This window comes from Chiloscyllium punctatum, chromosome 10 (assembly GCF_047496795.1).
Source record: "Chiloscyllium punctatum isolate Juve2018m chromosome 10, sChiPun1.3, whole genome shotgun sequence".
NCBI classification, from domain to species: domain Eukaryota; kingdom Metazoa; phylum Chordata; class Chondrichthyes; order Orectolobiformes; family Hemiscylliidae; genus Chiloscyllium; species Chiloscyllium punctatum.
Genome location: NC_092748.1, coordinates 80903859 through 80916598, shown reverse-complemented (window position 1 = coordinate 80916598; position 12740 = coordinate 80903859). Strand labels below are relative to the sequence as shown.

General features: G+C 39.5%; 1 protein-coding gene across 2 annotated transcripts in view; it reads left to right on the top strand.

Annotated features, from left to right (window-relative positions):
- LOC140482334 (actin-related protein 3) overlaps positions 1-12740 on the top strand; it is a 61239-nt gene that overhangs the window by 6607 nt on the left and 41892 nt on the right. For both annotated transcript variants that reach the window (XM_072579625.1, XM_072579626.1), the window contains exon 2: positions 3725-3780. In XM_072579625.1, coding sequence (XP_072435726.1) covers positions 3725-3780 — 56 coding nt within the window. The remainder of the gene's footprint in view (positions 1-3724; positions 3781-12740) is intronic.

Genomic DNA, 12740 nt, shown 5'->3' with positions numbered 1-12740 from the left:
AGTTGCAGAAGACAGCAAAGATGATGAGGGGAAAAGTTTAGTTAATTGGTAAAGATTTCATGGAGAGGGTGGTGCGGGTGTGGAATGAGGTGCAAGAAGAATGGTGGAGGCAGATAAAATTAATTTACAAATCATCTGGATGGGTAAGGGTTTAGAGCGATGTGGGCCAAATGCTGGAAAATGGGCCGAGGTCAGGTTGGGATGTCTGGTTGGTATAGACAAGTTGGACCGAAGGGTCCATTTCTGTGCTGTATGACTAACTCTAACTGAAATGTGAACATATTAAGAAGTAAATGTGCAATTTTCAGTTAGTGAGCAATGTATTATGTGGAATGGAAAAGAGCTATGCATCATGCAGTAAAACCAGGTTTCGGACCTCCAAAAATCAGCATTAGGTGAGGTAGTAAGTAGTGTTTGTGAGATCAGAGTTGAACTTTCCTATTCACAATAACGAGAGTTTAGTTTGTGCACTGAACTGAATTTTAGTAAAATATATGGAGATGATGGACTTTATCTATGATTATCTCCAATGTTAATTTTTGTGGATAGAATTTCAGCTCCACAAGAGCCTGCTCTGACAAGTTTGGTATTTTGGCTTGGGTTCCAGGCAAGTTTTGCTTTGTTGGCTTTGCTTTGTAAGAAGGAATTTTAAATGTTTGATTGTTCCCAGTTTGTTAAATGCTCATTGATTTTTATTTTAAAAAGGAAACCTCATTGCTTCCTGAAGTAAATTGACTGTTCTCTGGATAATTCTTTTCCATGATCAATTCATTAAATGTGGAACTTTGCACCTAATTTGTCTGCAATTCCAAAATAAAGGACTTTAAGAAGTTGTAAGAGGTTTCAATTGTGAACATAAGTTGGTTATTAAAGGGTAATTGAGCACCAGGATGGTGGTGTGGTAGTTCCTCAAAATAGTATCTTGGCCTAACCACCTTTTGGTTGCTTCTTCAGTGATCTTCTCTTTGTAAAATGTCAGAAGTGATGTCTGCAAATAATTGCAGAGTTCCAATCTCTCTCAAGATAATGAAGAGATCGGTATCTGAATATAAGATCCAGAGAATGTTCAAACTTGAACAGAGTGCGTGAAGAAAGGTACAAAATTGATTTCAAAGCAATTCTTACTTTTTAGTGCAATCTAAATGTGAAAGTGACAACAGCATGTGTCATAGTTCTGAAGATGGATAAAGGTTGTGAAAGGTCCTCCAGCCAATAGTTGCATATCTCCATTCAGCAGTCATTTATTTACTGACACTTCCTCCAGGGTAGACTGTTGAAAGCATTGATATTTGCCAAAATATGTGCACTATCGCTGCCTCTGGTCTTGGTTTCTATTTATGGTGTTGTATCAATGTTTAACATGCATGGAAATTTGATAATAACACCTACCTGTTGCTGTCATTTGCCAATTGATTTAGCTCGTTTAAGTTTATTATGAAGTTTTTCAGCAAATTCCAATCTTGCATAATTCGCAACTAAGTTAACAATGTATTAATGAGCAGTTTTATGCTGTTTGTTCTTTTCATTTAAGTATCTCAGTTTTGAACATTTTTCTTGCACATTTGAATAAAGGCTGACTTCTATAAACTGCTCTAGTTATGCACTACAAATTAATAACTGAATCTGTAATCATTTTTACAACAATTTCTCATATAATGCTTATCTATGCAAAATTGTTGAAAATCTCCTCCATCTATTTTTAAAGCTGGTCGATTTTTATCCTGTGTAAAAATCTGGTATGCTTCATGTGCATCTTAATGCATGAACCTGCCATTCATACTCTATCCATTGGAAAAGGAATCCAAATCTAGGCATAAACTCTTGAGGCTGGTATCTAAAGACAGTAATTGACTGACAGTGGAATATTTTGCTACGGTGAGGATGCAAAGTGAAGTAATTTCTAGAGTTACTGAGTTTGGAGAAGATAGTGAAGAAGTTACAAAAGCAGAGGAAAGTGCAGAGTCTGTTTGGACCATGTGAGTGGCCAGGAGATTAGAAGTATATTTATGTCCATTTGGATTTTTGTAAGCAATCTATCGTCTTCTAGTCAAATTAAGTGGAGTTAAACAAAAGGCTCTTCAACTAAGTAAAAAGGTAAGAGTCATTGACATGTATTGTAAACCCTATTACCATTTCTGGTGTAATCAAATGACCTGAGTGTTTCCAGACTTTACTGGTTCCATTTGAAATGTGAAGTTCACCTGAGATGCTAAACTTCATTGCTGTTGTTGCAATCCTATCCATTGACTATTTGGATGTGAGCATAAAAGGTACAGTTAGTAAGTTGGCAGTGGACAGCAAAGAAGGTTATCTCAGATTACAATGGGATCTTAATCAGATGGGCCATTGGCCTGAGAAGTGGCAGATGGAGTTTAATTCAGATAAATGTGACGTGCTGCATTTTGGGAAAGCAGACCTTAGCGGGACGAATAAACTTAATGGTCAGGTCCGAGGGAGTGTTGCTGAACAAAGAGACCTTGGAGTGCAGGTTCATAGCTCCTTGAAAGTGGAGTCGCAGGTAGATAGGATAGTGAAGAAGGCGATTGGTATGCTTTCTTTTATTGGTCAGAGTATTGAGTACAGGAGTTGGGAGGTCTTGTTGCAGCTGTACGCGACATTGGTTAGGCCACTTTTAGAATATTGCTTGCAATTCTGGTCTCCTTCCTATAGGAAAGATGTTGTGAAACTTGAAAGGGTTCAGAAAAGATTTACAAAGATGTTGCCAGGGTTGGAGGGTTTGAGCTATCGGGAAGTTGAATAGGTTAGGACTGTTTTTCCTGGAGCATTGAAGGGTGAGAGATAACCTTAGAGGCTTAAAAAATCGGGCATGAATAGGGTAAATAGACCAAGTCTTTTCACTGGGATGGGGGAAGTCCAGAACGCGAGGACATAGGTTTAGGGTGAGGGGGAAAGATATAAAAGAGACCTCAGGGGCAACGTTTTCACACACAGGGTTGTAAGTGTATGGAATGAGCTGCCAGAAGAAGTGATGGAGGCTAGTACAATTGCAACATTTAAAAGGCATCTGGATCGGTATATGAATAGGAAGGGTTTGGAGGGATATGGGCCGGGTGCTGGTAGGTGGGACTAGATTGGGTTGGGATATCTGGTCAGCATGGACGAGTTGGACTGAAGGGTCTGTTTCTGTGCTCGGTGAAAGTGAGGACTGCAGATGCTGGAGATCGGAGTCAAGGTGAGAGTGGTGTCAAAAAAGCACAGGAGGCCAGGCAGCATCCGAGGAGCAGGAAAATCAATGCTTCGGGCAAAAGCACTTCATCAGAAGGCTTTTGCCCGAAGCGTCGATTTTTCCTGCTCGGATGCTGCCTGGCCAGCTGTGCTTTTCTGGCACCACTCTAATCTTGACTGTGGTCAACTGAATTAATTTGGACATGATTTGATCACTTTGTCATGCACATTCTGGGGCAGATGTGTATGGGATTGATGAAATGTTGACCATACTCATTTACCTTTGTCCTTCTGAGACCTGTGACAGTTTTACCTCTGACCATTCGGCCTGATAAGATACAACTTTGTTACGCTTACTGAGAGAAAACCAAGTCGGAGATGAACTTGTTTAGTTTCCTTAAATTGCTTAGGCAACATGTTCTGATAATTTTGTTTAACAATGCAATAGAAGTCAGGTTAACTGTAACAGTTGTTGTAGCTAGGATTATTCAATACGGATGTTGTTTCTGAAAGGATTAAAATACTGTTCATCTTGCAGGTATACAAAGCTTGGGTATGCTGGGAATACAGAGCCACAATTCATAATTCCATCATGTGAGTTCAATAAATCAATCTTGGAAACTGTTTATTTTTGATGTAAAATAAAATTTCTAATCTCATACATTGGCCAAACATGTTGTTTTCCTGATTCTCATGTCCACGTATGCAGAACTATATCTGATTGGTTTAGCAACAATGTTTTTGCTTCCCTGGCATGGAAACTAAATTACTTTACAAGAATGTTAGTACTGTAATACCTTACATGAAGCAGTCAATCATTTACCAAACCATGAGTATATCAGTAAACAATGTTTTCTGATCACTTAAAAACTTTAAGAACTGGGTTAAAACTTGCATATTGATTTTTAAAATAGTGATTAACAGTGAGCAAAACTTAGAAACTTCAGTTTAAGTTCCTTTCTTGATACATCTTTTCCACCCTTTTTATTTGGCTTTTGATTGCAAATGGAATGATAATTCATGTTAGTTTACCTTGTAGTAATTCTGCCCAAGGAGCCAATCGGAATAAGTATTTAGTGTAAATGTAGAATGCCTTGCAGGATAAATATTTACTGAATCAGTCCTGAGATTTGCTAGATGTGTTAAATCTTATGTGCTGGCTGTACTCTGTCCATTTATTATTTCTCACTTGCATTGTCAAAATTGTTTGTTTGTAGCTCAAAGGAGAAATTAGTATTGAAGAGAGGTAGGGAAACTCTTCAAGCAGGTAGTAAGATCCAAATTTATTTGTTTTGAATTGAAAGATTTTTGTAAAAGACCAATTTTGATTAACCTCGGCAATTTTAACAATAAAAGGTGTGGCAATGAAGTGGTTCAAGTTTTGAAAAATGTGTCCTGCCTTTTTTGATAACTGAAATTTGTAATGTGCCCCACTGGCCCTGCATTTGTATAATTTGAGTGCAGGTGTGGCAGTAAAATATATCCTATTCTTGTTCTCTCTTGTGTGCTCCAAATATCACCTGGGTCAAGCAAACAATATCCTTGTCAGATTAGAAATCTCTTCTTTGTTAAATCTCAAAACTGCCAAATGCAGCTGTGTCATGCCAAACAATAGTCAGATCCATTACAAGCTGCCATGTTTTCAGATCCCAGGTCTCTCCTTATTTCTAAGCAATGGCACTATTGGTATTTTGTGCCACCGGAGTTATCATACTTTGCATTTCCCCAAGGGATCCCAAGAAACGACGAGTAAATTACGCTGGCACTTCACCCAATCTCACTAAGGGCCATTAGAGTTATGTTCCATTGCATTCCAAATGTTAAAACTTGACACATTCTTATAATTGAAAAATCTTGCAGTGCAGCATAATAATAATGAAGCCTTACTAAGAACTTCAGGCTGCTTGCCATGTTTGATATCCTGTCCTTTGCAGCAAGTAACGGAAATAGTTAGACTTGTAGAATGTGATCTTCAAAATCCGTGTAAGAACTTCATGGAATCAAGAATGAAAGTTACTTGAAACAAATCCATGAACTCAGCAGGGAAAACTTAAAGCATCTCTAAGCAATTAGGTTTTCCTATGCATTATCAGGAATGGAGAAACGAGAAAGTATGCGGTTTCATTTGTATCAAAAGTGTGGTAATAGGAGATTACTCCAATGATGCCCATTTAACCATTTGCAAAATGAATTTGTGAATGGTTATTGAAAATAATTTGAGTATTAAAATGATTGTTGGAAGACTTGAGATCCCGAGCTATCCACTCACCTGCTTCAGCTGAGAAAGAGGATGACTTTGCTGTCTCTGAAAAAATAGCAAAATGTTCGTGTTATGACAATAATAGTTCAGAGGCCCAGGCTGATCTGGAAACATCGATTCAAATCTCACAATTGCAGCCAGTGTAATTTGAATTCACTTAATGAACTTAGAACATAAAGTTTATCTAAGAAATAACAAAGTTAAATCTTAATGGATCTCTGAAATGGCTGAGCAAAACATTTGGTCAAGGGCAAGTAGGATCAGACAACAAATACTGGCCTTGTCCTTATCCCATGGAAGAATAAACAGAAGCTATTTCTCCACAGGGTTGAAGTAGAGATTATTAAAATCTTTTTTAACAACAAAATGGGACATGGTTGACATTGTATTTGTTTATAGTCATCAAATGTGGGTATCATTGCCAAGTCAAAATTTATTGCCTATTGCTAATTGCTCTCAAGAATATGATGGTGAGCTACCTCCTTGAACTGTGGTTGTCCATGTGTTAAATATTTATACACTGATGATAGAGGTGAAATTTCATGATTTTCATCCAGTGATGTGTTTTCGGCAAGTCAGAATGATCTAGACTTGGCAATTGTGTATCCATGCACTTGCAGCCCTTATCCTCATTGAAAGTAAAGGTGCTGGGTGTCAAAACAAGCCTTGAGAAGTTGTGACATTGTACATGGTACACTATATACTGGTGAAGAATTGGTTATCAATGCAGTGGACCACTTTATCTTGGATAATTGAGTTTTCTTCAGTATTTGAACTACATGGATACAGGCAAATGGGGAATGTAGTTTGTCCCTTTACATATGGCCTTGTGTAACTTCCACTCAGCTATAACCAATGAAATAATTGGTTGTCATAAGCCATCTTACTGCATTAATAAGATTTAATGTAACAAGCTTTTAATTGGGGACTATTTTCAAAAAATAGTCATATCATTACAGAAATGTCAGGAGACAGTTTTGGAATAACAAAATCACTGACTGTATAATGTGACTGGCTTCACTTTTTAGAAGAGGAATTCTTCTGTCTAGAAAGGCTGCTCAGATGCATTGGCTTCCAGCCACACACATTTTGTTGCATATTAGATTTTGTCTGCATTGACAGATGGAATTGTGCTTTGATTTCAGAAATTGGGTTTCTGTATGCATTCAAATTAAACAGGATGTTGATAAGGAATATTTTGTGTGCGTTTGTCCTAGTAAATGAATATTTCTAATTGACCTGTTCAGATATGCTATGACACCTTTGGAGCAGGGAGGATCTCAATGCATGCCTCCTCATTCAGAGGAAGAGTCACCTCCAGTATGTCACAGCCTTCTGTTTCTCAAGTTACACATTTTCTAATCAACCTGTTCAGAGATGTTAATACGCCTGTGGTGCAGATGGGACTTGAACCTGGAGTGAAGCACTGCACTGCATGACCCCTTTCCTGGCATAATAGGTCTTAGATCCAATTCATGTATTAATACAAACCGGGGATGAAAAGGGAAGTGGGAGCTATTAAAAGGAAAATACATAACATAGGTGTCATTCCTTTGTCTAGCTTAATTAAGGAATCTTCCCACGTGGAAAAAAGCCTTTGGCCTGTTATGTCAGTAATGAGTCTTCACACCAATGTTTTTTTACCTTCGCAGCCTTACGCATTGTTTCTCTTGAAAATTAAGTGAACTTCGACTATCCTTTCAGAGTTTGGAATTCAGTGTAATGTGGTTTTCAAAAACAAATGCCTGTCACCACCTGTCCCTATGTGTTGCCAATTTTGTCACTTGTATTAAATCCTGATAATGGATCCTCTTGCCAGTGTAAATAGCTTGTCTGTAGTTGATCAAACAAGTTTTGCTGAGTAAATTTGTTAGAGCTTTTCATATTGCACTCATCAGGACAATTCCCAAGAAATTCAAATTTAAGGAAGAACAACAGTCGAGGTGTTGCCATTAAGAATGCACTGCTGAATGATTGACAGTTGACTGACGAGCTTGGTTTGAATTTTAAACCAACAGGTTGATTCTCATTGAATTATCCTGGTCAATGAATCAATGACTGTCATCTGTTTTATTGAGTTGAAACAAGCGCTTTGCAAAGAACAGCTGTGTATTAAAGAATGAAGCATACAGTACTTTGAAGTGCATCACACTGCAACACAACTGACAGTGCTAAATTGATCAATTCTTTTCACAATTGGGATTATTTATCAAATGTTACATAATCATGGAATTCCATCTATGTTGGACACCAGAATTTCACATGTATGGGCTGATATTGTGCAGTTGGTTCTTTCCTTTGGCTGTGCACAGCAAGCCATGTGCTGTTTGGTAAGTTTTCTTTTCAGTGATTCTCAAGTTTTATACTATGACAATATTTACAAATAAAACACGTTATATCAAACATTACATCTGTTCAGCACTTACATCTATTTCAGATATGCAAAGTGTTTTTATTCTAATTTTGCACACTCCTATTAGATCTCCCTCTAGTCAATTTGCATGAAGATGCACAATCTCATAACACCTAGTTGCTCTGGATAATTTGGAATTTTGTCCCTTGCAAGAGATGTCTTTTGTATCCATTCCACCACCAAGATCCTTCAGAAAAAAGGGGCCTCAATGCTTAAACTGGAAATTAACCAATGATATATTGAGTCTGTTTATGTACCTTCTGCCATTCATAAAAGTGGTCATGTATATTTTTCCAGATTGCTTCTGACAAGAAGTTATTTATGTGAACCATTTGGCTGTTCCTGCACCTATTGAAGTTGTGCCATTTAATGTTAGATTATCACTTTTCTTCTTTCCAAACTGGAGCACATTACATTTGCCTACTTGAAACTTCATGTGTTGTATTGGGTTGTCATTCAAGGCTTCAATACATCAGAAGGAACAAATAAACATTGGGGTCATCTCCTTAAAAACAGCTTGATTCTTGCCAGAACTTAGACAATGAGCCCTATAGCAAAGAGAGAGAATTCTTTCTTTTGTTATGAACAATTGCATTGGGCTAAGTTGAGTAAGATTTTTGCTCGACTTGCATCTGAAAGAAAGGCCAGTGATTAAAGGATAAGTTGATCTCGTATTGCTGATTTTTATTTCTGTTGCATGTTGTAGTGTACATCCTCTGTTCTATGAATTTTGAAGTACATTAATCAGTTCTTGTAACGTTGGGCCTTAAGTGCAATATTTTGCATCTTTTGAAAATGAAAATAGTTTTTATTTCAGGATAAATAGGGCAACAGTTCTCTGGGGATGCACAATCTGGAAAATGCACTTCAAGCCACAAATAAGTTAGCACTGAGAAACCTGATTCAATCAAAGGAAAGAAAATGGTATTTTAAGAGGATAGGAAATTCTTTATTCATTTTGGCCATGTGGCTTCATTGACTGCGCCAGCACTTATTGCCATAATTAATTTTCCTTGAAAGTGGTCAGCTGCTCTCTTGGTTTGCTGCAATCTATTTGGGATGGTTATAATAGTGACATTGAGACATTGGCAATTTTCCGTGTCTGGATGGTGAGTGGCTTTGAAGGTACGTTTTTCAGGTCTGATAGAACATAGAACATTACAGCGCAGTACAGGCCCTACGGTCCTCGATGTTGTGCCGCCCTGTCATCTTAATCTGAAGTCCACCTACACTCTTACAATGACTGTCCAATGACGACTTAAATGCACTTAAGCTTGACAAATCTACTACCATTGCAGGCAACGCATTCCATACCCTTACTACTTGCTGAGTAAAGAAACTACCTCTGACATCAGTCTTATACCTAGCTCCCCTCACTTTAAAGTTGTCCCCTCATGTTTGCTGTCCCCATACTTGGAAAAAGGCTCTCTCTGTCCACCCTGTCTAACCCTCTGATTATCTTGTATGTCTCTATTAAGTCACATCTCAACCTTCTCTCTAACGAGAGCAGCCTCAAGGCCCTCAGCCTTTCCTCGTAAGACATTCCTTCCATACCAGGCAACATCCTAGTAAATCTCCTCTGCACCCTTTCCAAAGATTCCACATCCTCCTTATAATGCAGTGACCAGAACTGTACACAATGCTCCAAGTGTGGCCGGACCAGAGCTTTGTACAGCTGCAGCATAACCTCCGGGTTCCGGAACTCAATCCCTCTATTAAAAAAGGCCAAAACACTCTACGCCGCCTTAACAATCCTGTCAATCTTGTTGGCAACTTTCAGGGATCTGTGTACATGGACACCGAGATCTCTCTGCTCATCTGCACTCCCAAGAGTCTTACCATTAGCCCAGTACTTTGCATTCTGATTACTCCATCCAAAGTGTATCACCTCACACTTATCCACATTAAACTCCATTTGCCACCTCTCAGCCCAGCTCTGCATCCTATCTATGTCTCTCTTCAACCTATTACATCCTCCGTCACTATCCACAACTCCACCGATCTTAGTGTTGTCCGCAAATTTACAAACCCACCCTTCCATGCCCTCATCCAGATCACTTATAAAAATGACGAACAGCAGTGGACCCAACACCGACCCTTGCGGTATGCCGCTAGTAACCGGACACCAAGATGAACATGTTCCATCAACTACAACCCTCTGTTTTCTTTCAGCAAGCCAATTACTGATCCAAACTGCTATGTCTCCCACAATCCCATTCCTCAGCATTTTGTATAATAGCCTACTGTGGGGAACCTTATCGAACGTCTTGCTGAAATCCATATATACCACATCAACCGGTTTACACTCATCTACCTGTTTGGTCACTTTGTCAAAACACTCAACAAGATTCGTTAGGCACGACCTACCCTTCACAAAACCGCGCTGACTGTCCCTGATCAGATTATTCTTCTCTAGATGGTTATAAATCCTATCTCTTATAAGCTTTTCCAACACTTTCCCAACAACTGAAGTGAGATGCACTGGTCTGTAATTACCAGGGTTGTCTCTACTACCCTTTTTGGACAAGGGAACCACATTGGCTATCCTCCAGTCCTCAGGCACTATTCCTGTAGACAATGATGATTTGAAGATCAATGCCAAAGGCTCGGCAATCTCTTCCCTTGCTTCCCAGAGGATCCTAGGATAGATCCCATCTGGCCCAGGAGACTTGTCTATTTTCACACTCTGCAGTATTTCTAATACCTCTTCCTTGTGAACCTCCATCTCTTCTAGTCTCGATGCAAGTATCTCTATCTTTCTTGCCAACATTTTCATTTTCTCAAATCTGCTGCCCTTATTCTTCATGATAGATATTGTCATGGTTTTGGAAGGTTCTGTCTGAAGAGCCTTGTAAATTTATGCAGTGTATCTGGTCGATGGAACACACTGCTGCAATTGTTAGTGGTGGAGGGAGTAAAAGTTTGGTACCAATTAAGCAGAATGCCTTGAACTGTACAACATCAAGTTTCTTGGCTGGAGCTTTTTTCTTCTGGGCTAGCAGGAAATAATGGCGAGTCAGGCTCTGATCTGGCCACTGAAGGTTTCCAAGCTTCTCACCTGCTATTGTCATCAAAATGTTGGGATGGCTAACCCAGTTCTCTTTCTGGTCAATGTTAAGCCCCTGTAAGTGTTGATTGGCAGAAATGTCCAAGGACAATGATTTAAATGCTTAATGAAGATGGGCATTGCCTGCCACTAGTGTGACATGAATGTTATTTACTGCCTGTGAACCTAAGCCTGGATATGGACCAAGTCTTGTTGCATTTGGACACCGACTGCATCAGTAACTGAGGAATAGCAAATGGTGTTGAACATTGTGCAATCGTTGGTAAACATCCCCACTTCTGACATTGTGATAGGAGGGAGGTCTTTGAAGCAGTTGAAGATGGTTGGGTGTAGGACATTGCCCTGAGGAGCTGTGCAGAGATGGATTAAAACTGAGATGTCTGACATCCACGACATTCTTCCATTGTGAGGTATGACTCCAAACAACGGAGAGTTTTCCCTTGTTAAGCCTCTCTGAGGCCCCACCCAGTCAAATGCAATGTTGATTATCCAAGGATTGACAATATCACCTGACAGCTGTTTAGTCAGTGTTGGAACCAAGGCTGCACTGAGGTGAGTAGCAGAATGGCCCTGGCAGAACCCAATGAGCATCAGTGAGCAGGTAACTGCAATGCAAGTGCTGCTTGGTCGTATGGTTTATGAATCCTCGGTCATGATTTATTGATTTGAGTGGATGAATAGCTGTTTAATTGGCCAAGTTGGATTTGTCCTGCGCTTTGTGCTCAAGATAGTTTTCCACATGATTGTTGGTACCAGTTTTGTAGCTGCACTGGAACAGCTTGACTGGAGGCATACCAAGTTTGGGAGCACAAGTTTTTGATACTCTTGCCGATCAGTTGTTTGGGGCTCATAGTCTTTGCAGTGTCCAATTCCTTCAGCTATTTCAAATCATGTGCAGTGAAAAGAATTGGCTGAAGAACAATATCATAATGCTGGGGAGGCAGAACTGCATCATCCAATCAACTGTTCTGGCAAAGATTTATTGCAAATTCCTCTGCCTAATCTTTGGCATTAAATAAATTGTATTAGAATGGTTGGTGAGAAATATAACCACTTGATACAGAAATGGGCAGCACATGGTTAGCATTGCTGCCTCACAGCACCAGAGACCTGGGTTCAATTCCCACCTCAGGCGACTTTGTGTGGAGTTGGCACATTCTCAGTGTCTGCGTGGGTTTCCTCCTGGTACTTAGGTTTCCTCCCACAATCCAAAAATGTGCAGGTTAGGTGAATTGGCCATGCTAAATTGCTTGTAGTGTGAGGTGAAGGGGGGAATGGGTCTGGGTGAGTTGCGCTTTGGTGGGTTGGTGTGGACTTGTTGGGCTGAAGGGCCTGTTTCCACACTAAGTAAGTAATCTAATCTAATCAAATAAAAATCTGATAAATAGGCATTTGTAAGTCATAACTCCTTCTGTAAGCTGTCACTTTTAATGTTTGATGGGAGGTAGGCATCTCTGGGAAGGTTGGCATTTATTCCAGCTCCTAAACATCCAGAGGACAGTTAAGATCAGTCACATTGCTGTGGTGCAAAGTTACATGTAGCCAAGAGTGGTGGATTTCCTGTCCGAAAGGAACTAGTTTATTTTGTATAACAGTGGTTACATGGTGTCCATTCGGCCAACTTTTTATTTGACTTTAAACATTGTAATCTTGTCATTGAACTGTATACCATTGTGCTCATAAGCCACAAACATTTCTGAACAGGCTACAGATGAGCCAACTCTGAACAGACACCACACCCATGTTTCCTTTTGACTGCTAATTCAGAAGAAAAGTTGTTTTTGCAGGGGGGAGGTGCAATTAAAACAGCTGCA